Source organism: Callospermophilus lateralis, chromosome 18, assembly GCF_048772815.1.
Source record: "Callospermophilus lateralis isolate mCalLat2 chromosome 18, mCalLat2.hap1, whole genome shotgun sequence".
Lineage (NCBI taxonomy): Eukaryota > Metazoa > Chordata > Mammalia > Rodentia > Sciuridae > Callospermophilus > Callospermophilus lateralis.
In genome coordinates, this window is record NC_135322.1 from 13,989,827 (window position 1) to 14,016,013 (window position 26,187).

Below are 26,187 nucleotides of genomic sequence, written 5' to 3' on the forward strand. Positions count from 1 at the left end.
TGGGAGGGACACCTTAGGTAGGACACAGCAAGCCCTGACCCCCAGGTCAACCTTATTCCTACTTGGGCCCACCTTGCTGCCTTCCCAGTTTCCAGTTGAAGAGACCGAGGCTCAGAGAGCGGCTGGCCCAGAGTAGAAACTGCCAGAGTCAAAATTTAAACCCAGGACCATCAGAGCACAAAACTCAACCTTCTCTATAACTGGGCAGTGTGGCTCATAGAAGTGTGGTCAGTGCCCTGGATCACACAGTAGGGAAATGGAGAGTCAAGCCCTGGATCAAGACACTGAGCTGGACATAGAAAGTGGGACAGAGAAGGAAAAGGGGCAGAGGGGGTTTCCTTGGCTAGAGAAAGAGCCTTAGGTAGGTTGGAGGTGGGCGTGGCCAGGGGTCTCCAGAGACTCCGCCCACCAGCCTCAGAACCTCCAGTGGATTATCCTGCTGGTGCCCCTCAGATGGCCGGGGACCAGCCCCCAGCCCTCCAAGCAGGAGTCTTTGGCTGAGCCAGACCAGCTGGCCGGCCCCTGAGGGCTGGGAAGCAGGACTTGGGGCTCCACCATCTGGTCCCGCAACCAGTAAAGGACAGTTGGGCAGGGGCCCCTGAGAGAGGACTCTGGGTCACATGGCCTGGACCTGGAAGGTAGGGTCCCTGCTGCAGTGGCTGAGGGGACAGAGGGGAGCCCAAAAAGGATAAAAGGGGATCAAGGGAGGGTGGTTGAGACAGAGAATTCAAATGAAATGAGACAGAAGAGCCTGAGAAAGCAGAGTGGAAGGAAGAGACACCGAGATGGAGGCAGAAGGACAGACTGAGTGGGGAGCTGGGACACGGGCCAAGCTGGACGGCCAAGACCTCCCTCCTGCAAACACCCAGTGCCTGGGCCTGCAGGAAGGCCCCAGGGGACAGCAGGGCTTTAGGAGGCCCCTCCCTTCCCCAGTGCAGCTCCCAAAGCCCAGCTGGGCTCCATCTGGGGCCAGTGGCCCACTGGGTCACTCTCTGCCTTGGGCTCCCTCTGCTGGGGAAAAAGCCCGGGAGTCCTGTGCTGGAACTGCCTCCGGCCCCCGGGGCTGTGACTACTGGCCAGTCCTTTGTCCCATCTTCTTTGGACAAGGAGAACCCCATCTCATGGGCTGCTAGGTTTGGTTGGGACTAATGCTCCCACCCCAGAGTACACTCTGGCTGAAACCAGAGACCTTAAATCCCCTTTCTAAAACCTAAGGGGCCAAAAAGAGGGACAAGGATGCCCAAGTTCACCAGGCCTGAAAAATACGCAAGTGCAGAGGCCACAGTGAATGATCACTGCCCACCCTCATACCCAGGAGAATCTAAAAAGTCTGATGATACCAAGCTTGGCCAGGATGGAGGAACCGGGAGCACCTGCACTTGGGGGCGGGGGAGAGCCTCAATTGGCAGAGGACATGGGCATGGAGAAGGGGTAATGCCCTACATGGGATCTGAGCACAAACACAGTAACCAAGAATCACATAAATAGAACCAAAGCAAAGGTGGGGAGATGAGGAACTGAAGTAACTTCTGGATACCATATGGCATTGTCATACCCTCAGGTTGAAGGCAATTAACCTCAAAGACCTCTATACACACACTGAATCTCAGACTTGCTGGGGCTGCAGTTCTGAAACTCTATATTCTGCATTCTCATCTTCCCAAGGTACATAGGAGGTCATGACCTTTATGAGTGTGTCCATTTGATTGAAGAAGAAACTGAGGCACAAAGATAAGTAATGTCTCTAGGCCATGCAGTTGGTGAGTCCCACAGTCAGGGCTTGACCTCAGGACAGCATTTATGCCCTTGACTGTGATGTGGTATGGTCCACCACAGTTCTAGTGTCAAAGGGTGGGTAAGTACTGGGGTCCTTGTCACTAATCAGAGGAAGGGCCTGAGGCTCAGAGAGAGAGGTAGTCACTTGCTCAGCATCACACTGATAGGGGTGGAGCCCAGTCAAACACAGGCCTGCCTGAGTCCTGAATCTGTGCCTGCAGCCACTATCATATGCTGCTGGAGGAGAATTAGTGATTGTGGCAAAATAAGCAATAACCCTAGAGATAATGGTTGTCAGATGTCTTTCTTTGCCCCTTTTGACCTGCAGTCTAGCTTTCCACACTGCTCTCTGCCCAGGGGTAGGGGGAGAGGAAGAGACGATTCCACTATTTGCAAGGCATGGACTGGCTCCTGGCTCTGGCCTCCAGGTAGGCTGGACTCCGGATTGGCTACAGCAGTTGCAGGGTCCAGTGCAAATTGAAAATGCAGGATCCCTCGTTCAAATAGCACTAAGAATTTTTAACCGGACGTGGTGGCGCACACCTGTAATCTCAGAGGCTTGGGAGGCTGAGGCAGGAGGATCTCAAGGCGCTAAGCAACTCACAAAGACCCTGTCTCTAAATAAAACACAAAAAGAAAGGACTGGGGATGTGGCTCAGGGGTTAAACGCCCTGAGTTCAATCCCATGGGCTGCTAGGTTTGGTTGGGACTAAAGTGGCCAAAAAGAGGGACAAGGATGCCCAATCCCAGGTAGCAAAAAAAAAAAAAAAAAAAAAAAAAAAAAAAAAAAAAGATGGGACTCGGGAGAGCCCAGCAAGAGACAGGAAAGAAACAGGAGAGTCAAGTGAGATATTATTTCCCGGCTTTTCCCTGCGGTGGCACCCTGGGCTGGCTGCTCTGCCTGACTAAGGGTCCCAGCTTCTGTCTTGGTGGCTGTCTTCTTCCTAGTCCTGGAAGTTTCTTCCCTTCCTTCTCAGGAGGAGGTCAAGGCTCCTGGCTGCTCTGCCTGTGGCTCCCCACCTGTCTTGCACCTTGGCGCTGTACTGTGTCCTTTCTGTGCACAATCTCACCTGACCCGGGGAGCCCCACACAGGTACAGTCAGTCCTTTTTTGGTACCAGGGATTGAACTAGGGGACACTCAACCACTGAACCCCATCCCCAGCCCTTTTTTGTGTTTTATTTAGAGACAGGGGCTCACTGAATCGCTAAGCATCTGGCTTTTGCTGCGGCTGGCTTTGAACCTGTGATCCTCCTGCCTCAGCCTCCTGAGCTGCTGGGATTACGGCGTACACCACTGTGCCAGTGATACAGTCCGTCTTAAGGTGACAGATGAGGCTCAGGGAAGGACAGACACATGCCGGAGCTGAGACTGGAAACCCAGTCTGTCTGTCTCCTCCGTGCAGGCTCTTGTCCTGTGGCCTTTGGCAGCTTTTTCCGGTTGCACGCTCCTGTCTGACCACCTAGGCCACTGGCCACTCTCACCTCTGCCAACATTCTAGAACATTCCCTCAGAGCAGACTTGTGTCTGAGTTACCCCTGTGTGTCCACTGCCTATCCAGCCAGTGGAGTCTGCACCTCCATATGACTGATTTCTGAGACCAGTAAGAGGGTCACTACAGTTTCGCATTGTGGTCTGGGAGTATCAAGGGAGAACATGGACGGGAACTAAGCATGGTACTGAACGGTCACTTGGTAGCTGTGTGACCTTGGGCTAGTCATGGATCCTTTCTGTGCTGTGGCTTTCTCTAGGGTACCTGAGGATAGCAGAACCTCCCTGACTGGGCTGCAGCCAGGAGAGAAGGGTTTGCAGTTATCTAACTGTGGTCTGGGACCCCAGGGATCCTCAAGATCTTTTCTAAGCCTCTGCAAGGTTACAACTATTTTGATAAAATTACTAAGGTGTCACTGGATTGTAGCATTCTCATTCTCTCACGAGGATACAGTGGGTTTCTCAGAGACCAGAGGACCCAGGCGGTATCAATGACTGGGTCTTGCAGCGGGTGGGAGAGGCTGGCTCTTCTATTCCAGACTTGCGAGTTGCCAACATAGAAATGCCAATCTTCTCACTATCTTTTTTTATTTTTGGAAAATAAAGTTCTCATCTATGAAAGAGGGCCATTGGGGTTAATATGATGGATTTTAAATTGTTTAAAGTGAATCAATAATTGGAACATTTCTGTTTCCACTCTTCACCTGGTAAATATCAATAGGTCTAATCCACACAAACAAGGGCTCTTTGAAGATCTGCTAACTCTTGAGTGTCTAGCGGAGGAGATAAAGATGTGAGAGCCTCGTTGTATCAAGTCCTGACCTCAAGGGCCACCACATTCAGATCTGGTTTTCTCTGTGCTTCTTTGCCCGTCTTCCTCACCAGGACACGAGCCCTGTGAAGTCAGTGACCTTTCATCCAATTTATCTCCTGCTGTATTCCAACACCAGTGGGGGCCTAATAAATATTTGATGCATAAATGAATAAATAAATACTAATCAGTGACTTCTGCTTTTATTATCAGTCTATTTGTGTTCTTTTTTCTTTTTTATGGGAGGGAGATTGAGCCCAGTGGCATTCCGCCACTGAGCTAATTCAGCCCTTCTACTTTTTTTATTTTGAGACAAGATCTTGCGAAATTGCCCAGGCTGGCCTTGAACTTGTGATCCTCCTGCCTCAGACTCCCAAGTCACTGGGATTATGAGCACACACTTGAGGTTTTTTCTTTTTTCGGGTACACTCTATGCCAAGTGCTTCTAGTGCAGAGGCACATCCAGAAGGTACAGCAAAGAACTGAGAGACCAGGATTGGAATCAGAGCTCTGCCACTACGACCCCAGGCTAGGACAGCCCCCTCTCAGGTCCTCGGTCTCTCCTTGGCCACAGCCAGGCATTGCTCCTGCATATACAGACAGGAGCCAGCACACTTCAGGAGGGAGAAGCAACACCTACATTCACACTTTAAGACATATTCCACATCAGACCATCGTGCCCTGGGCATCGACCAGCTACCAAGCTGTGACTGTCATGGGGCCAAACATTTCACCTTCTGTGCCTGTTTCCCCATTGGTAAAATAGGGCTAATAATAGTATCAGTCTCCTAGGATTGGCGGGAGGGGTCAGTGGGGACTCAGTGCTTAGGCTGACAAGTGAGGAAGCTCTTGACTATGTTACATGATCCTGGGCAAAGCCACTCCCCCACCTCTGGACCTTTGTTTCTCCACTCGTGAAATAGGGCCAGGATCCTGAGAAACCTTCAGTGTGCTGATTATTTACCCACTGCTTCTTGGCTCTCAATGGCCCCTCTTTCCCTTGTGCCCCAGGCCCAGGTGGGGGATGGATGCTTCCCACAGTTCTTATTAGCTGGATCACCTCGGCACTCCCTTTCTGCTCTTCCAGCCCCGTCCACACACTTGAAATAGCCTCCTGCATTTAATCCCCTCAGTTTGAAGTCTCTCTGGTAGGGCTTGACCTTTGCCTACCCCACAGTGGTGCACGGAGCCCCCAGCTGGGCACCCCGTCCATACCTGCAATTTCTTGAGCTGGCTGTTGACAGTAGCCAGGTCCCCACCAGGGTCCACATCTTGGAGCTGGCTTTCCATGTGAAGGAGCTTCTTGTCCAGCTCCGCGAAGCTCTGCACCAGCTGGTCTGCCTTGCTGGCTTCGAAGAGCTGCCGGGCCTTGGCCTGGGTGGTACTCTCCAGCTCTGCCCAGCACTGCCGGATCTCACCCAGCTTCTTGCGCACGGAGGCCGCCAACTCCGGCTTCTCCTGCATCAGTTGCTGGCCCTCCTGCCCCAGGTAAGCAGATAGCAGAAGGTGAGGAGAAAAGGGCAGGTGATGGGGAGGGACAGGAAAATGCGGAGGGGGGTAACGGGACACAGGGAGATAATGGGGAGAGAGAGGGAGGCAGGGAGTTAGGGACAGAAGTGTGGATACAGAACTCAAAGCTCACTTCCCAGGCATGCTCCAGCCTGTCTCCTCGACCTTCTATCTTAGATACCCCAAGTGGTGTGGAAGGAAGTCTGGTGGAGGAGGTCATGAGAATGCATAAAAGAGTTAACAAACAGGAGGCTATAAGCAGCACCATTTAGAAGAGATCTGGCCATTTTATAGATAGGCAAACTGAGGCTTGAAGAGGTTACATGAATCACTTCAAGTCATATAGCTAGGAGCAGACAGGAAGCGGGCTTGAACCAGTTCAGGGGTACTGGGGCCAGCAGGTCAGCAGTAGAGAATGTAGGAAGTGATTCATGAGCTCCCGGTAGGCCTCCAGCATGTGGACCAAGAGGCCCCTCGCCTCCTCACCCTCTCGATCTTCTCCAGCCACTCCTTATTCTGAGCCAGCTCAGCCATGAACGCCTGGTGCCGGAGCCATCGCTTGTGCAGCTTGTGGCCGTCTTCTCGAGAACCATCTCGCGCCATCAGCATCTTCTCATGGATCCAGCCATCCAGCTAGGCAGGGAGGGTAGGAGGGCTAAGCTGGTCCCCCTCCCTGCCACCCTGGCACAGCCCCCCTCCCCTTCAGGAAGTCCCAGGTCCAGGTCCTGGGGTGCTAGGGGTGGGGAGTGGGGGGAGGAGGAAGAAATGGAAAAACTTTGGCAAGTGAGCCTTTATGTTGTGGGGCGGGGGATTTAAGCTCTTCTTGGGGAGGCCCCCAAACACAAAACCCTGTGGCTCTCCTGTTCTGGGGGCAGCATTCCTCTACCCTGCCAGCCCCCAGGTGGGACTCCTAAGTCAGTCAGCCTCCTATCACTGGAGGGACATCAATCCCCAAGATAAGTTCTCCAGTCCTAGTTTAGCTAACTTCCCATTCAGCCCCAGCCCCACCCAGAGTAACATTAGACCCTTCAACTCAGTGTTAGCCACTCCTAATGAGGACCAATTCAAGATCCTCAACCCCTTCCTGAGAGTATCAGTTGAAGTTCCCACTGAAGAATCCAGCCTCTGCCCTCCATGATGCCTAGATCAACTCCCAGAACAACCTCCCAACTATTGCCAAACCTAGATCCCTAAGAAACCAGGCTTCCAATCTGGAGTGGGATCATCTCCTAAAATTAAGATCCAGTACCCCTAATGAGTATACAGGGCACTCCAAATCTAGCCCTGGGATTTTAAGGCTACAGTTCCTCAAACCATGACCAGTTCATGCTTCTAACCTAAGCCAGTTCCCCAAATGTGAGTGACAAGGATGCCTTCCAGATCCCTGAACCTGCCTACCCCAAAATCTAGTCCTGGACTTCCCAGTACGGATCAGATCAAACCTCATAAGACAACCGACCCAAACCTAGAGCTAGTTCTAGTCCTCCTGTCCACCAACAAAACCCATCATCCAAAATGCAAGCTCTGAGAGTGGCTCCTGTCACTACCTACAAGACCAATCACAGTGCTGCTTTCTGAACCTCCTTCCTATCAAGGAAAAACTTGTTCCCCAAGCTAGAACCTCCCCACTCATGACCAAACCTGGCACCTGGGGCAGTTGGCTCCTCCCTCTTCTCCTCCCCCCTCCAGTCACAAGATACTCCTCCTCCCTCTTGGAAAAAAAAAAAAAAAAACAGACTCCAGCTCAGCAGTCTAGGGAGGCAAATGCAGTCATAGCCAAGGACAAACCCCAAGCGGTCCAAACCCCATCCCATATCCTGGGCACAGGGCTCCCCAGGGGTCCGGGACAGCTTCACACTCATATAAAACACACACACACACACACACACACACACACACACTCCAAATTAAATGCTGAATTCCCGAACTCAATTCACAGGTTCCCAACAGGCAAGGAAAAGTCCATTGGCAACCACAGCCCACAGTGACGGCAAAGCCGCTAAAGGGAGCTAGTACCCCGTCCTCAAGGTAAATCCCCCCAAAGCAATTGCCCCTCTCATCACCAAAGGCAAAGTCTGACTCCCCAACAACCAAGGAAAAGCCCTCCAAATCAGAGCTCCTCAGACCTGGAGCAAATCCAAGACTTTCATAGCCCAAAGAAGAGCTCCGCAAAAGTGACTAGCCCCCAACATCCAAGGCTGACAAACCCCGAAGGAACCAGGAATGCAAGTCCCCACAGACCGAGAATCCCCCAACTCCAGGGCAAATACCAAGCCCCTGTCATTACTCGGAGAAGTGCACCCTACAGACTCGAAAACCCCCTCGGCCCCCAGGGCAAATCCAGACTACCCTGGGAGAAGCCTTGGAAGTCCCCCCTGTTCCTCTTCCCTCCCCTGGGGTCCGGCCCCTCAGTCCTGCCAGCACCAGCACCAGCACCGCGGACAGCTCCCGGCGTCCTTGCCCCTCCCCCAGGGCGGGGGTCCCCGCGCCGGCCTGGCCCGCCCCCGCGCCGCCCCCGCCCCTCCCTCCCGCGGCCCCGGCGGGCGGGCACGCGCCCTGAGCCCCCCTCCCCCGCCCATCTCGGCGGGGGCGCGCTCCAGCCCCCTGCCCTCGCGCCCCCGAGACCTGAAGCTGCGGAGGCGTTGGCGGGGCGTCCCTGCGGCGGGCGGGCGGGCACTCGCCCCTCCACTGCGACGGCGGCGGCTGCGGCGGCGGCGGCGGCGGCGGCGGCGGCGACAGCTGAGCCTCCGGCGGACGCGCGCCCCCTCCTTCGCCCCCGCGCCGCGGCAGCGCGCCCGCCCGCGCGCGCCCCCTGCCTGCCTCCTTGCCCGCCTCATTGCGAGGCCCGGGTTGGGGGTGGAGGAGGAATCATCACCCTCTCCGAAATTCGGGTTGGGGGGACTTCTGCACCATCTCAGATCATTGCTCCATGGTCCGGAATAATCTCATGGCGAGGGGGGCCTCCTGGACTAGTGGCGGGAGCGGGGCTTGAGTCCCGGACTATCTCAACCATGTGAGGGTGGGGACTCTGAATAGCAGCTGGAGGGGCCTCCCGAACCATCTCTAATGGGATGAGGCTCAGGTTTCTGGCCACCATATGGGGGTAGGGAATGGAAGGGCGACCTGGAATATCTCTTATGATACTTCAGTTCAGAGCAGTCTCCAGTGGGAAGAGAGGGAACATGGATTCCTGGACTCCGCTCTAAGGGCTTCAATCCTGGCCTCCCTCGGCTATGGGGGAGGGGCGTGGAGGCACGAGTCTCTTTCATGTCTGGGGAGAATAATCTCCCATGGGGGGTTCAACATGGAGAGGGTCAAACCGTCTTTAGTTAGGGGTGGAAAGAGGGCAGGGATCTGGTTCCTGAACCATCTTTGGTTGGAGGAAACTTGGCTCCTGGGTCATCATGGGGGAGGAGATGATCCTGGGTCACATAGATAGAGGAATTGGGGGGCAGGCCCACCTCTTTTCGTGGAGTTAAGAAAATGGCTAGTGGGCCATCTGATGTGGCTGGAGTCCAGAATGGTGTCTATGGGAAGGAGGGGAAAGCAGCGAGGCTCCTGAACAGTCTCCACTGGGAAAGGGAGTTTGGACCATCTCTGATTTTGGCCCATTCGTGTGGTGTGTGTGTGTGTGTGTGTGTGTGTGTGTAGATCATCCCTAAGGAGAAAGAGCTTGATTCCTGGAGACCTTTAAAGGGGTTAAGGCACTGTTCAGGGCCATCTGTCACAGAAGTGCTCTTGGGAGCTAGTTCACTCCCAAACTCCAGAGGCTCCAACCCCTACTCTCACCCCCACTCTGCCCCTCTCCTGGAGCAGAGCACTTCTCACAGATCTCTGGAGAGAAAAGTGAGATCAGCGCTCGTCCCCGCGGGACCCGTTGTCGCGGACGCGCGCCGTTGCCAGGGGCGCCTGGGGCCCCTCCCTTTCTCCACCCCAGAGCCCGCGTAGGCGGGCTGGGATCTGTGGAGCATGCGCATTGCGCCCCAGCTCCGCGCGCCTCCTGGCGGCAGAGAGTGAACATCGCACTGCGACCCACTTAGACGGGGCGTCCCCGCCCCCCACCTCTCCCTGGGAGCACTTCTCTCCCTTTGAAAGGGGGCATCACTGTCCCCAGCACAGCTAGAGGTCCTACCTCGTGGCAGTCTCGGAGGAAGTGCTGCAGCCCAAGCTGGTCATGGAGCTTCTGCATCCACTGCTGAGCCAGTAGCTGGTTTTCTTGGCTCCTGGGGATGGGGAGAGAAGGGCTGGGGAGAGGCCCAGGTAGAGGGAGGCACTGGCAGCAGGACCACAAGGGCAGCAGGTTGGGTAGGGGCATGGCAGAGAGGGGAAGAAGAGAGCAAGGTGGGAACGTGGGAAAAGGCAAAGAAACATTAGTGGGATAGAGCCAGGGACAGGACCAGAGAGAGAGGAAAGAGAGGGAGAGAGAAAGAGATGGACGTCTGCAGAGAAAGTGATAGAGACAGAGATAGATTGGTAGACAGAGGCCAGGGATAACAGGTCTTGAGACAGAGCAAGAGATACTCAGAGACAGGGGCTGAGGAAGAGTGCTTGCCTAGCACAAGGAGACCCTGGGTTCTATTTCCAACATACGTGCGCGCGCGCGCGCACACACACACACACACACACACACACCCTGCCCACTCCTCCCACTCTGCCCCCCTCACCCACTCTGCCATGACTCTAGTGGCCTCCTTGCTACATCTTGAACAAGCTGCTCCCAGATCAGGGCCTGGCACAATGTCTAGTCGAATGCCACCTTCTTTGAGAGATCCCTCCTGACTACTCCCTGCCACTTTCTGGTTTTCTTTCTTCAGTTTTCTCCTTGGCACACTGACACTGTCTAACACACTGTAGATGTTCCTTTGTCTCTGGTCCTTCTCCCACAGTAGGGTGTCACCTTCCTGAGGGCAGGGATTTTTGACTGTTTTGTTCACCATTGAAAGTCCCATGCCTAGAAAAGGGCCTGACACATAGTAGGTGCTCAATATATCTTTGTTGAATGAATGGATGCTGGAAGGAAGGCAGGCAGAAGAGACCCAGAGGCAGACAGGAGAGAGGAAAAAACTACAATATCTAAAAGAAGCAGCAGAAGAAAAGACAGATATGCAAATGAAAGGAAATGGAAATGGAGCGGGAGGAAACAGACACAGAAATAAACAGGGCAAAGAGACGGTGTGTGGGAGACACTTCTGGAGAGCCAGAGGCAGACAGGAAGAAGTAGCAGGAAGGGACTGGGAGATCACAGCCTCCTGCCCTGGCTCGGCTCAGGAGGCAGGAAATAGGAAATGCCTCTGAAATTGATCTGCAGTCAATCCTCCAGGGCTTCACCTGCCAGACTGTCACACAGCAGTTCTAGAGGTGAGGGAAAGAAAATCCTCCTCTCCATGATGCTGAGACAGCGACAGTGGCTAGGCCACATCCTGGCTGGAACCTCGAGCAAGCTACTTCCCCTCTGAACCTCCTGAGCAGAATCTGTAGCTAAGAAAGAGACCTCACACACTGGCTTGGCCAGGTCCCCAGAGAGCCGAGGTGCAAGAGACAGTGACTCACCCTGAATCTCAAGGGTTGTGCACCCAGCGCTGCCCCACACAGGGCTGGGCTCAGTGCGTTTAACTGATTGAAGATTAAGTGAATAAGCAGAAAGGTGGAAGGAGCAATTAATGAATGACTGAAAAGGAATGAATGAGCAGTCAGGGACTGACAGTCCCCTGGGCCCCTCCTGCTCATTCTGCAGAGCCTGGCATACACAGGTGCCCAAGCAATGTGGGTCAAAGGAAGGAAGGATCTGGGGCTGGAAAGAGGAACCTAGAAGACACGTCTGAAACCCCAGAGCCAGGATCCCCATAACAGTGTCCCTTAGATACCTCCAGCTTTAGACCCCTTTATATGCCTCTCAGAGGCATTTGGGGGGAAGAATGCCTGAAACAGAGAAGAACTCAGGTCTCAGGTCCATGAGTGGTGGAGTGAAGCGATAAGGTTCCTTTGCCATTAGAATTAAGGAAGACCGAAGTAGGGGCACTGGGCCCTCTTACAGCCTGGATCATGCCATAGAGAAGACAAATCTGGGGCCACCAGGGGGGCAAGGAAAATTAACAGTGACAAGAGAGAAAGAGCTGGGCCTGAAGGGAGATGCTAGGAAGCTCTCTCTGGGAGGGCAAGGATTTGAGAGAAGCAGTGGTACTGTGTGTTCAGGCCCAGAATAGCATCTGGGAACAGTAGATGCTCAAGAAATGAACTGCTTGATTGGTAAAAGAACAAAAAGGGCAGTGGTGACAGAAGCAGAGAATTAGGTGCAAGAGAAGTGTGAAAGAGACACATGGAAACACTCTGGGTGCTTCCTAGAGAACTGAGTGCCTGGGGCCAAGGCAGGAGCACAGTCAAAATATTTGACAACCAGCATGACCAGGGACATCACCATCCAATCACCATCTGGAAAGCGGGAACCCACTCTAAGGTGGTCTCTAGTTATGGGATCTGGAGAGCCAAGGGGTTCCAAGGGAGGAAGTACTGGGGTTGAATTCAGGGGTGCTCTACACTAAGCATCACCTCCAGCCCTGTTTTATTTTGAGACAAAGTCTCGCTAAATTACTGATGCTAGGCTCGAACTTGTGAAATTGCTGGGATTACAAGCATGCATCCTGGTGCCCAGCTAATGAGTTCACATTTTAACCACAAGTCGGGATTTCAAGTTTTGGAGAGAAACTTGGCATTGTATATCCTCTATATCTTTCCGGTTTACAACTTCCTGTTACCTTGTTACAAAACATCCACTTCGATGAAATCTAAGACAATATGGAATTAAATAGAAATAAGAGAAGGGCAGAGAAGCAGAAAACTGGAATGGAAAGGAGGCAGATCCTGGTCTACCTCACTCCTCCCCTGTGCCAAGACCCCACCTTCCATGCCCCTGGGGTCTGGGGGACCTACTTCTCCAGCAGCCGGGCCACAGCCTCCTGGGCCTGCTCCCCGTAGGCGTTGCCCTGCCTCAGCAGGCCCTCAGCCGCCTGCACGGCCACCTGCATCTTCTGCTGGTTCAGCTCCATCGTGGTGAGAAAATCCCGGTGCCTTTTTATCGCCTCCTCCACAGACTCCACGGTGCCCGGGAGCTCCACACCAGACAGCGCCACCTCCTGGGAAGGCGGAGGGGTACGCAAGTCAGCCCCCTCCATTCCAGAACCGGAGAGGCTGGCTGCCAGCCTGGCTCGCCACTCTGCTCCTTCTCTGCGCTGGTATGGAACGTGCCCGGCATGGTCCACCTCAGGGCCTTTGCTCACGCTGGTCCCTCTGCCTGGTCATTTGTCCCTCCTTTCCTTTCTTCAGGTCTCTCACCACCCGGCCCAAACTGTCAACACCCCACTGGGCTTCTTTACCCTGCTTTATTTCTCATCTCCTGTAACGTGTAGGCGTTGCTTGTTTACTGTCCCCCCCCCAACACACACACACACACACACACTTGAATGTCAGCCCTATGAGAGTGGGACTTTGTGATTTGTTTCGTTTTTTAAAAAATGTTTTGGTAGTGCTGGGGATTGAACCCAGAGCCTTGTGCATATGAGGCAACCACTCTACCAACTGAGCTATCTCCCCAGCCCCCTCCCTGATTTGTTTCCTGAGTTGTGTCCAGTGCAAAGATCGTGCCTGGCACAGAGGGGACACTTGGGAGACTTACGTGGGTGTGTTTGTTTTTGGTGGTTCTCAAGATGGAACCCAGGGCCTTGTGCTTGCTAGCAAGCATCTTACCACTGAGCCACATCCCCAGTTCATCAGAGAATCTTTGGTTAATTGATGAGGACTAAAAGGGAGCTGTGTGACCTAAAGGAAAGCCCTCCCCTCTCTGGGGTTAGTTCTCTGACTGATGAGTGAATCTGAAAGGGCTTCATATTTAATAACCTCATGATTCAAGTGATGTCTAGCATTCCCCCTGCTACCTTCACAACACTCCCCCTGCGTGGGTCAGCATCGCCTAGATAACCAGCACAGGAGGTCACCCAAGATCACCCCTAAATATTAGGGTACTTCCTTTTGGACAATCTGAAAATTGGGTGTTCTATTGCCTAAATCCTTAATCTAGCTTGGGAATCATTCTGGTTTCTCTCCCAGAATGATCCCCAAACTGGAACAGCTGTCCCCAGATAACCACAACACTTAGTTCCTTAAGCTAGTCACTCTCTCCAGAGAACCCACCATTGTCATTCCCAATGAGGACAACTTGCTAACTTGGGCACCCATGACCATATTATCCACAATCAGTTACTGACTCTCCTAACCTCCCACCTTGCTACCTACCTCCACAATCTAAGTCCTTTGTTATCTACCCCAGGTCATTTTTTAACCCTATTTAACCATTACCTACCAACCTCATACTCTTATTTCCTTCCAAATAATCCACAAATCTAGGGAGCCATGCCAATAAATACCCCAATGCACCACTCATTTAGAATCGCCCACAAACTCACCTCCCATAAGCCCCAAGCCAGCCCACTCAACGTGAACCTCAAATTCTGTTAACTTGCCGCCCGTACTCACACTGGTTGATCCAAAATCCAGTCTTTCGGATAAATGGCTACCACTCAACTCCCACCCATCTCGAATATGCCTTGAGCCCAGTGGTCCCAGCAATCACACCTCCCAAACATTTCCTGCCCCCACAATCTCCCGAGGCCTTGGGTCCCCCACCCCGGAGCACCGCCAGCGGGCACCTGGTTGCGCAGCACAGCCAGCGCTTGGCGTAGGTCGCGCAGGAAGAGCTGGTAGACGTGCGCCTGGACCAGCGCCTCCCTGCGCGCCTCCCACAAGCCGAGCAGTTTGTGCCAGCCAAGTTCGAGGTGTGGCAGCCATTCGTCGAGCGCCAGGCCTGGGCCGAGCTCGGCGCCGTCTGCCGCCAGCAGCGCTTCGCTGGCTGCCACAATGCGCGCATAGTCCTCCTCGCGCTGGTCCACCTCCTCCTTGAGCGCCGCGTGGCGCGCCAACAGCGCGTCCGCCTCTTCCAGGCTGCTGGGCAGGGGGCCTTCCCCGCCGCCCGCCGCCTCCTGGGCGCGCACGAGCCAGTCCAGGAAAGCGTCCAGGTCGTGCAGGAAACGCTGTAAACGTCCGGCCGCCGCCACCGCCTCGCCGCAGGCCTGAGCTGAGCTGGCCAGGGCGCCCCACTCGGCACCCAGCTCCTCCGCGCCCTGGTGAAGCCGCGTCGCCTGTGCGGGGAAGCGCGCGGCCAGCAGGGCTGCCTCCTCCAGAAGGGCCGCCTGGCGCGGCTCGAGCGCTTGCAAAGCAGCCTCAAGGCCGCTGAGGCGCCACTGCAGGGCGCCGCCAGCGCGGGGTGCGCTCTCCACGGCTCGCCGCTTCTCGCGCACCTGGGCGCGCACCTCGGCCACCTCCAGCACGTGGTTCTCCACCAGCAGTACCGCGCTCATCTCCTCTTTGCGCTGTTCCACCAGCTCCACGATGCGGTTCCACCTGCCCAGGGGAGAGAGGACGACTTGAGGAGGGTAGGGACTCCTCTTGGACGCAGAGGACCCAGCCACCCACGGTGGAATCCAGTTCCTGGCCGGCCAGCCACTGTGCGACCTTGGAAAGTCGCTTTATCACACTGAGCCCCAGTTTCTGCCAGTGTAAAATGGAACCCCACCCTGCACATGTGCTTAGAGCAGTGGTTCTCAACGTGTAATACGAGAGGAGTCCTACGGTGGGTCTCCACGGTCACCCCACAGTTATACCACCAGGCTAAGGACGCTTCACTCTCTTTTCTCCCCGTGTTCTGGTGCGGTCTTCCAGAGGCTGCATATCAGAGAACGAATGCAGAAGCAGCCCTGAGAGCCGAGCTTCTTTCTCTTCAAGCCAGACATTAAAGAGATTTGCCAAAGCACAAAACAGTGCCACTCTTTTCACTATATTTTTGTGAAATACAAAATAATTTAAAGCAAAAAGTGATAGAATACTTGCCTAGCAAGCCCCAGGCTCTGGTTCCATTCCCAGTACCAGAAAACCACAAGTAAATTTATGTATTGTTTATTTTAGCTGGGTAGGGTGGTGCATGCCTGTAATCCCAACTACTCAAGAGGCTGAGGCAGGAGGATGGGAAGTTGGGAGGCCAAGACCAGTCACTTAGCAGGACCCTCACTTAGTCACTTAGTGAGACCCTGCCTCAAAATATAAAATAAAAAGGCCTGGGAATGTAACTCAGTGGTACAACACTCCTGGGTTCAATCCCCAGTATTCCTCCTGAAATAGGTTTATTAATTTTTAATGACAACAGTTTAAAATTTCTCAGTATTACGTTCTAATATGGTACCTATTGAGAACTTGGTGGCTTACCACATCAGGGTCCAACAAATAGCTATTGAACACAACACCTACCTACCTCAGAGGAACATTGTAAGGGTCAAAAGAGTTGCAATTTATGAAATGCTTATAGAAGTCCTTGTTGGCTACCATTATTGAGTGAGGATAATCTCTAGGAAGACACAAAGCCCTTTTCTGCCTCAGGCCCTTTGCTTTTAGGCTGTGCTTGCTGCCTAGAATATTCTGTGCCCTCCCTTGCCTTCCCCCAACCCCTGGCATGCTCTCCCCTTTCTTCCATAAAGCTTTACTGTTCTCTAAATATCTTGTTCATTAATTAGTTTATTTAACTGTCTGTCTAGAATGGACACACTAAAAGGGCAGAGATTAGGACTCTAAATCGGAGGGACTTGAGTTCAAGTTCTGTTCTGGCCAGATTTGCCACATGACCTTGGGTAAATAATTTCCCTCACTGATCCTCAGTTTTCTCATCTGAAAAACGGAGACAATAATGTCCTCTTCATTTCATGTTGAATGAGAGCATATGGCTAGCACTTGGCATATAGATCTCATTAAATCTGTAATTTAGAATTGCTGTTGTCTTTTTAGGTCCTGATGCTGTGGGACTGTCAAAGCTACAGAGGCTTTTAAATTTCTTGATATTGGGATCATACAAGGCAGCAGTTAAGAGCAGTCTTTGGGGGATGGGGGCCTACCTCAGTGGTAGAGCACTTGCCTAGCATGTGAAAGGCCCTGGGTTCCATTCTCAGCACCAGAGGGGGAAAAAGCAGTCTCTGGAGTCAAACATATTCAACTTCAAATTCAGCTTTCATCCCCTAACTTGCTGTGTGACCTTGGGCCAGTATCTTCATCTCTCTGAGCCATATTTACAGGCTAATTTCTATCCCATAGGGTTGCTGGGAAGACTGAATATATGTGATAAAGAACCCCAGCTCTGGATTCAGACAGAATTGGGCTTGACTCCTACTTATTAGACTGGTAATCTTTGATGAGGATTTCACTTCTTTGGGTTTATTTTCTTCTTCTTCTTCTTTGTTTTGAGACTGCATCTTACTCTGTTGTTCAGGGGCCTAGAACCTCTGGGATGAAGCTGTCCTCTTGCCTCAGCTTCCCCAGTAGCTGGGACCACAGGCATGTACCCCCACCGGGCTGGATTTCCCCTCTTCAGATCGGCATCTCCATCTATGAACCACATTCACATTGAGAGGACTGCTGGTTGTGTTTCAGGAGAGATCACTTCATTAAAGAGTTCTAAATTCCGAAGCCTTACTATGGAAATTGGGATACTGGGAGATAAAACAAGGTATCTAACGTGCCTGGAAAAACTCCTGGCAGATAGTGGATATGCAATAAATCCTTTCTGAACAAATCAGTTAGCAGTCAACTGAAATGCATTATATCTTCATTTCAGTACATCATCATTAGCACTGGGTGTTGCTTTTTTTTTTTTTTTTTTGGTCAAAATTTTGCTGATTTATCAGGTGGCCATTAACATCTCCGGTGTTTGAAATAACACATCTTTGATTTCTATGATTGAGTGACTGGTATGAGATACCAGGAAGGACTTCCAGCCCCAGCCCCACCTACCTGCTGTTGAGGTGGTCCTGGCAGGAGCGCACCTCATCTGAGCTGGGGTGACCCCCTTCCACTAGCTCCTGGACCGTGTGGTTCACATCCAGGACACGGCCCATCAGACTGTTCATCTCCTGGTCCAGGCTCTCGAATCTGCAGATGGAGGATGGAGGTGCTCAGAGGCCTGGCCCCTGGGGACCTGCCCACCTCTTGGCTTGTGCAAAACTGCCTTCTCCTGGTTGTGCTCCTAGCTCTCCAGCCTCGCTTCTCAGACTCCCTTGCTGGCTCCTCCTTTTCTACAGGCTGAGGAAAGTTAGATTCCTCAGCACTCTGTCCTGGGTCCCCAGGCTTTCCCTTACACCTCCTGGTGCCATCCCACCCATCCCCAGTCTCCACCCAACCCCTGAACCCATGACCTCCACATCTCAGCCTCAACCTCCTTCCTTGTGAACTTGTCTCCAACCTTAAATACCTCCCTGGGGCTCTCATACCCACTGTGACTCAACCTGTGACAACATCTCCCCACAATCTTGAGGGCATTGTCTTCCTCTGGGCCCCCAGCTAGGGGACAGTTCCACTATCTCCCAGATCTGACCCCTGGGCTTTGTTTTGGACAATAATCTAGCCTATCAGCCCATGGCTTGTCCTCTTGGCCTCCTGCTCTGGCCGTCCCCACCATCTGAGTCCCCAACCCAATTGTTTCTCTGGGTTCCCAGACCCTCCTCTCACCCCCTCCAGCCCCCCTCCCCATGGCAGCTTGGGAGATTTTTTTTTAAAACGGGGCATAGTTCTCCCTGGTTCAAAACAGCTGGGCAGCTGTGGATGCAGCATGGGCAAGGGGCAGCCCGTGTTCCCAGCAACGCCCAGCACAAGACCTGGCGGGAGCAGGCACTCAGTCCACCCCTGCTGAATGCATGGGTGAATGGATGGACAGGAGGCTCAGAGAGAGAGAGGGAAAACAGGCCTTGTTCACCCATGAATTTATCACTGGTGACTAAGTCAGCCAGCACAAATCAGAGTGTGACATGTCACGGGGGAGGGCTATGACGAAGTGTAAAGTAGGTGAGAGAAGCAAAAGTGACAGAGGTTGGAGCTATTTGATTAGCTAAAGATGACATTTGTGCAGGGGGCAGGCTGAGGTGGGGTGTCTCTGGAGGACTTCAGGTGGGTAATTTCAAGACAGGTGAATATAACCTCATAGTAACAATAGCAAATGCTGTGGGTGGGTGTTCCCTGTCCCCCAGGCACTGGCTCAGGGTTTCATAGGTGTGTATGTGCTTCCTGTTCATCATGAGCCTGTGACATAGGACTATCATCAACACCATTTTACAAATGGGCGAACAGGCTCAGAGAGGTTGGGTGAGTTGCAGAACTGTCACAAGGCTGGTTAAGGGTGAAGCTGAGGTTGGAACCTCTGGTTCCACCTGAGAGAATGTGTTCACTGTGGACCCCAGGGAGGTCGCAGCGGGGACAGGAACCCGGAAGTGCCACAAGCGCGTGCTCACCGGTGCTGTACCACCTCCACGTCGTCCAGCGAGTCGGGCACACGCATGGCGAGTAACCACTGCTCCTTCTCACCGATCCACAACTCACACGCGTGCACCTCCCCGAACATTCGGTACACGGCGAGGGCGTCCCGTAGCCACTGGCGCCGCAGTGCGGCCACCTCGGTCACCTCGGCGAACAACTGCTCGGCCTCTACCACACGCACCTGTAGTGCCACCACCAGAGGTCCGGCCCCGCTGGCGCCCCCCAGTGTCGCCAGCTGGCGCCGCAGGCTGCCCACCGGCCCGCGATGCGCCTCCACCTCCCCGGTGAGAGCGCGGTGTTGGCGTGCCAGGCGGCGACTGGACGCTTCGTCGTGACCGAAGTCGCCGGCGGCTGCCAGGCGGTAAGCGTCGCGGAGCCAGTCCAGCAGTGCGTCAAGGTCGGCGCCAAACTGATGCAGGGCCCGCGCCTCCTGCAGCCGCCTCTCGCGCCGCGCCGCTGCCTCCTCCAGCCGCTGCCAGCGGCGCCGTGCGCTCGCCGCGCGCTCCGCCAGACCCGCCAACTGCACGGTCTCTGCGCCCGGGCCTACGGAGCCGCCGGCCGCAGCCAGCTCCTCGCCACGCCGCAGGGCCTGCTGCAGCAGCGCCCGCCGCCCGCCCAGCTCGCCCTGCAAGATCTTGTGCTGCGCCAGAAGGCGCGCGGTGCTGGACAGGTCGTGCGCGCCACCCGCCGCGCCTGCCCCGCCGCCGCCGCCGCCGCCGCCCGCGGCCTCCAGGAGGCGCTCCTTGTCCCGGGCCCAGCTCTCTGCCTCCTCCAGCTCCTGCAGCAGCGCCCATAGGCTCCGCGAGGCCTCCAGCTCCGCGCGTCGCCGCGACGCCTGCTCCTGCAGCTCCGCCAGACAGCCGTGCACGTGGTTCACGCGGTTGCAGATGACCTGCGGGTCGCAGGGTTGGTAGCCTGGGCCAGGAGAAGGGGAGGGTCCCAAGTTGAGCACCAGCCTAAGGGGAGGTGGTACGGTGGGGGCTACCTAACCTGCCCTTGGCGTGATTTCCTCAGTGGCCATGTCACGCCTCCCCTCCTTCAGGTGACTTTCTTGAAACCCCACGGTTGTCCTCTGAACTTTCAGTTTCTCTGCTCCCCCCATCCCAGCCTGACTACTTGGTCCCTCCCACTGTTGGGAGCTTTCTTGAGTCATTCCCACCACTGTCCGTCACAGGTTGGAGCCCAGTTGCAGCCTAGTCAATAGGGTGACATATGGCTGAATGATAGGTGGATTCTGAGCATCTCAGATTTTTATATTAGAGAGTAAATTGTGCTTCCATCGGAGCTGGGCCAAAGGAAACTTTCTTGCTCTTAAGCCATGTTTCTGGGTTCTCTAAGTCACTATTGCCTTATCTACTAACCCCAGTGATGACCTCAACTTTCCTTTTTTTCTGGAATATTTCAGAAAAAAAAATTTTTCCTCTTGGATCTCTGGTTTGTAACTAGACAACTCTGAAATTTATATAATGAGTCATAGCCAACTTTTCTTTAGTGGATTAGAATAGAACAAATAAACAAAATCAGGATTCAACACACAAAGTAAGGAGAAGTATTGAATAATAATAATGATGATGATGATTAATATTATTGGCACTGGGGATTGAACCCAGGAGTACTTTATCACTGAGCTACATCCCCAGCCCTCTTTATTTTATTTATTTTTTTTTGAATTTTGAGACAGAATCTCACTCAGTTGTTGAGACTGGCTTTGAATTTGTGATCCTTCTGCCTCTGCCTCTGAATTGCTGGGATTACAGGTGTGTGCCACCATGCTCAGCTAGTTCTGTATTGTTTTATAAAACTTTTGTATCAGTGTGTGCATTTGTGTGAACTCTGGATAATAAGGGAGGTGCATTATGGAGTCAAAACAGTGTGGGGAGACAGTGCCCTAGATGGAATGCAGCATTTCTGTAGTTATGGACATTCACTGATGTTTGCAAAGGTCACGGCATCTGACTGAAAAACAGTTAAAGCAACATCCCTTCCATGTATCCAGCCCTTACTCTGATACGCAGTCACTTGATCCTCACAGCCGTCCTAAGGGACCAGTATCCTTGTTGATTCCATTTTATAGAGAGGGAAACTGAGGCTCAAGGGAGAGAAACAGCTTGCTGATGACCAGGTAACAAGTGGCCAATCAGAGATCACACTCTGGACCACAAATCAGGCAGGGCTGCCTCCAGGCACAGGGACAGCACATGCTCCACCCTGCTGCCTTCTCAATGCTACTTGAAATTCAAAAGGAGAATGACAGAAGGAGCCTCCTGGGACAAACATCCTTCAGACAAAGAAGGTCGCAACAGCCTCCCCTGGGGTTGTGATGCAGGTGAGTGGGGGCTAAGCCAAAATGGGGAGATCCTCTCCTGGACTCGGAAGGAAACCTCAACGTTTGTTCTTAGGATGTGACATGGCCCCAGGTGGGTTAGGAACCCTCAGCACCCACAGCTGATGAGTACCAGGAATCTCGCAGAACACCATCAGACAAGGCCATCTGTGATGGCAGGGAGTGGGACAAAACCAAGCCCATGCCACAGTCATGCCTGGCCACAGACAAAACCCAAGTCACAGAGCAAACCACAAAAGTGACCATGTATCTCCCTTGCCCTACTGAGGCGAATAACCACCACCAATCAGGTGCACTCTCCTTCTGTTCCTCCTATGGTTCAGACAAAATGATTAAGATCTGGACCACTTGATTCCCCCATGTCCTGAGAGCTTCCGGTTCACTGCAAAACACACTGCATTGAATCACCTTCAAGTCACCTAACCCAACCCCAGAGCCTACCAGCAAGCCCCTGTAGCATTCTCTTAATGAAATGTCCCAGGGTTCCCTGTGGTAGATACAAAGACCCAACTGGGAACCTTCTAGAGCCAGTCCTGGTTTTGCCCATCAGCACCCATACCCTCCATCTTACTCTTTCTCAGGCCAAGTCTTTGAGGGGCTGATACCATGAAGATTGGCTGAGCAATGGGGATAGAATTCAGGGGGCCAATGAAAGCTGTCCTTGGACCTTTTGCTAGAACAAGGGAAAAGGGGCTTCTGGTCTGTTAAGTTGTTGGGTTATGGACATGAGGCTGAATGATCCCAGGTTTACAGCAAAAGGGGAGGGACTGGCCAACAGCGACACCAAAACAGACACCAGGGACAGAGAGAGGGTCTTAAAATCAACAAGAACCATTCCTGGATTCAGCCATGCCTGAAGTCCAAGCATCCCTTCCCAGACACTTTAGTTACATAAGCTAATACCTTCTCCACCACTCCTTAAACCAACTGAACTGAGTTTCTATCACTTGCTGCTGAACCGGCCCTGACTCTACATTACTTTACAGAGTTTTTCTGGTGTCTGTTTTGCAGTGCTGTGGACCAAATCCAGGGCCTTGAGCATCCTAGGCCAGAGCTCTACCACTGAACCACACCCCAACCCCTTACACCATTTTTTGTTCCTCTTACACAGTTTTTTTTTTTTAATGGTATTCATCAAGCTGGTACACGTCTGTAATCCCAGTGGCTAGGGAGGCTAAGATAGGAGGATCATGAGTTCAAAGCCAGCCTCAGCAATGGCAAGGTGCTAAGCAACTCAGTGAGACCTGTCTCTAAATAAAATACAAAATAGGGCTGGGATGTGGCTCAGTGGTCAAGTGCCCCTGAGTTCAATTCCCGGTACCAAAAAAAAAAAAAAAAGTATTCACTAAGATCAGGCCATGAAGGGCCTAGTACATAAATGCTCAATAAATGTGATATGTTATTGCAGAATCTCAAAGCCAGAAGAATTTGAGTACTACTCCAATGTCCCACTCAGGGCACTAATCAGGGCACCAATCCTGGCTCCATGATTTTCCTAATGATGTGTGGCCCTCACCTCCATTCAGATGCTCACCCACTCCTTGCTTCCGCCTTTCAGAAGTCATCATTGCCTCTGTTAGCACCATCCTGTGAGTCTCCATCCCGTCCCCTTCCCCGGACTCACCCTGCAGCTGGGAGAAACGCAGGGCTGCAGCGTTGAGAGCCTCCACCCTCTCGCTCTGGGCAGCGATGTCCCCCTCCAGCAGGCCGTGCTTCTGCAACAGGTCGTCCGCCTCCACCAGGTGCTGCCCACACTCCCGGGACAGCAGCTGAGCCTGCAAGTGAGGGCAGTGTTACACACACACTTCTGACTGGCTCTGCCCTGGCCCTGCCCCTGCACCACCGCCAGCCCTCTGCTGCCCGACCCGCTGTCTGGAACTCTGATCCCTGTCTTGTGCTCCCTGTGGCTGCCTGCTGTCCCCTGTCTGCCTGACTCTCTTTCTCAATGCTCTCATTTCACGTCATCTCCACATTTCTGGGCTCCATCTCGGTCCCAGTGTCCCGTCTCTGCCTTCCTCTCTCTCTCTCTCCCCATCTCTCTCTGCTCCGTCTCCCACTCTGTCTCCACTCCCGTGTCTTTCTCTTTGTTATTTCGTCTTTATCTCTCTCTGCTTCCCTCTTTTTCTCTCTCTCAAACGGTCACTATTTCCCTTTGGATTAATCTGTCCCTGTTCCTGGATTTCTCCATTTCTGTATCTCTCTCTCTCTCTCTCTCTCTCTCTCTCTCTCTTCTTCCTTTCCTGGCTTTCCCTCTCCCCCTCCATCTCAACCTCTCTGCCAATCCTTTCAGGGTCTACACCCCTCCCTGTGCTCCTGGCACCCACCCCCATGCCTGGCCCTCACTCTCACCTGCATCTCCTCCATCCAGTCCACCATGTAGACCATCTCCTGGAAGACCTTCTGCAGGGCCAGGTTCTGCTCCAGCCGGGTCCGCCGGGCACCTACCAGCCCAGTCAGCAGGGCCCACTGACGCAGGACGCTGTCACGCTGGGCTGCCACCCGCCGGGCATCATAGTAGCCTTCAGCTGCCAGTGCCTGGGCCAGTTCTGCCACACCCTGCACCCGCTCCTCGTAGGCTGCAATGTCCGCCTCAATCGCTTCATGCTTCTTCATGGCTGCCTCCACTGCTGGCAACTCATACCCAAAGTTGTCCTGGGGCAGTGTAGGCCAGACTCTCACCTGTGCTGCCTCAGCAGGCCACCTGTTACCTTGACCCTGAGAGACCCTGGAACCTCTCCCCTTCATTGCTCTAGAGGGACCAGGTCTGCCTGCTTCATTACCCTGGAGACCAGCCGACCTTTCCCAGTTACCCTGGAGACCAGTCCCAGCTTTCTCTGTCACCCAGAGAAACAGCCAAACCCTCTCCAGTTACCCCTAAACTCAGTGCCACTTCCCCTTCTACCCTGGAGATCAGTCCTATCCTCCCCTCTTACTCTAGAGACCAGCCTACCTTTCCCAGTTGCCCCAGAGACCCATCCCACCCTTCCCTGTTACATTTCTAACCCTTAACTTGTTACCCAGGAAACAGACCCCATGTTTCCATTGTTCTGGAGACTGGGGACCAGATCTGCATTATTCTATTACTTAGGAAACCAGTTCTACCCTCCTAAGTTACCCTGGGCAACAGATACAACCTCCCTTCTCACTTCTGAGCTGAGTTAAACACTTCCCTTATTTCCAAAGAGATGAATTCTGCCCTCTCTAGTTACCCTGGAGACCAGCCTCACTCTCCTGTTACCTTGGAGATCAGATTCCCTCCCTTTACCCACCATTCACTTAGGATTCCCTGCCTGCCCTCATCTGTCACCTAAGAGACTGAACCAGCCCTTCCCTGTTGCTTAGGAGATCAAGTCTCCCTTTCTAGTCACAGAGACATCAGCCCATCCTCCCTCCCTTTCCCCCGGAGCCAAGCCCTATACCTGTACCTGAGAGACCAGGCGCTGGTTCTCATTCAGCCAGCTCTCCCTCATGGCCACCTTGTGGTCGAACCTCTGAGCCAGGAGTTCCAGCTTCTCCTGCCGGATCAGCTCAGCCCGTAGGGCAGCCTCCCGCTCATGCTCGGCCTTCTCCAGTTGGCCCCATGCCTAGAAGAGACAAGAGGAGGCACGCAGTCAGATTTCAACAACTCCCCCCAGTTTAATGAGCCTCCTTCTCTGACTGAGGCCATTAATAGTATATCTCTGGCGACTTTATGAAAAATATGTTGCTTTCTCATGGAAAATTGTCAGAACAGTAGACAATCCATATTATCTACAATGTTATGCCTCCCTTGAGTAGTGCACAACATAGACAACTACACAAAGCAATCTTGGTTCTCTCCTACATCCACAACCTCACCTTGTCGATATCCCAGATGCCACAGCCCTCTCGAGGCACAAAAAGGCGACGGTTGCAGGCACGCAGTTTGCTCTGGATGCTGAAGAGCAATACCTCCAAGTTCCCTTTTTCCTGAAACCTGAAGGGGCATGAGCTCAGTGGCCTTGTCCTGAGGCTTCTAGCCGCCACCCCCGTTCTGTGCTGGGTCTCACTTGACGGGCTTCTCCAGGGTGCAATAGGCCGTGAAAGCCTGCAGCTGCTGCTGCACCCCACTCAGCGAGTTGGCAAACTTCTGGTTGCTGATGAGGCCCACGGTGCGGTGGATCCAGGCCAGCAGCTCAGCCGCCAGCTCCTCGTAGCGCTCTATGATCTTCCCCACCTCCAACACCTGGTCCAGAACCTGACCCGGCAAAGGAGTCTCCTCAGCCCCATCCCACATGTTCCTCCAGCTGGGGCCCACCCACCCCACCCCTGACTCCTCATACCTTCCCAATCCGCTTGCCCTCTACGGCCAGGGCCTTCATCTTGGAGAAGTAGTGGTAGAAAGAGACCACATAGGTGATGATAGACTTCTCATCGGGAGCCTCCATGTTCACGTCTGGGGGGCGGGGGGGCACGATAATGACTTTTTCTAGGTGTGTGACCTTGGGATCTCTGTTGCTCGGTGTTTGTATCTGCCCAATGTGCCAGGCTCTGAGCACAGAGTACTGCTCTCAGAGGCAGGGTAGAAGACCCACTGAGACCATGAATTCTGGGGTCATTAAGCCCTGATCACTACTTTTCAATGTGACTCGGGGAAAGTGACCTGACTTCTCTGCGTGTTCGATTCTCCGAGCCAGGCAGCAAGAGGACGAAAGGGAACAGTTCTGGTAACATCCCCAGCCTGTGCTCGGCACACAGTTGATGCTCAGAAAAAGGGAGCGGCCATTACCTCGGAGCCAGGGTTGGTGTTGGGAGTGACCATAGACTGGGAGTGAGGCTGAAGTCAGGGAAGGGGTGAGAAGAGACTGAGGTTGGGGAAGAAGTCGAGCTGCGGATCAGACTGG

The 26,187-nt window shown here is 53.5% G+C and overlaps 1 protein-coding gene across 1 annotated transcript in view; it reads right to left on the bottom strand.

Annotated features, from left to right (window-relative positions):
• The window catches only part of Sptbn4 (spectrin beta, non-erythrocytic 4), a 75,200-nt gene that overhangs the window by 24,312 nt on the left and 24,701 nt on the right, over positions 1–26,187 (bottom strand). The window contains exons 8-20 of the mRNA XM_076837627.2: positions 25,627–25,739; positions 25,354–25,541; positions 25,163–25,280; positions 24,751–24,909; positions 23,675–23,977; positions 22,950–23,100; positions 18,957–19,896; positions 17,467–17,604; positions 14,286–15,036; positions 12,514–12,716; positions 9,719–9,809; positions 6,073–6,219; positions 5,293–5,556 (exon numbers count right to left, since the gene is read on the bottom strand). Of these exons, the coding sequence (XP_076693742.2) occupies positions 5,293–5,556; positions 6,073–6,219; positions 9,719–9,809; positions 12,514–12,716; positions 14,286–15,036; positions 17,467–17,604; positions 18,957–19,896; positions 22,950–23,100; positions 23,675–23,977; positions 24,751–24,909; positions 25,163–25,280; positions 25,354–25,541; positions 25,627–25,739 (3,566 nt within the window). The remainder of the gene's footprint in view (positions 1–5,292; positions 5,557–6,072; positions 6,220–9,718; positions 9,810–12,513; positions 12,717–14,285; positions 15,037–17,466; positions 17,605–18,956; positions 19,897–22,949; positions 23,101–23,674; positions 23,978–24,750; positions 24,910–25,162; positions 25,281–25,353; positions 25,542–25,626; positions 25,740–26,187) is intronic.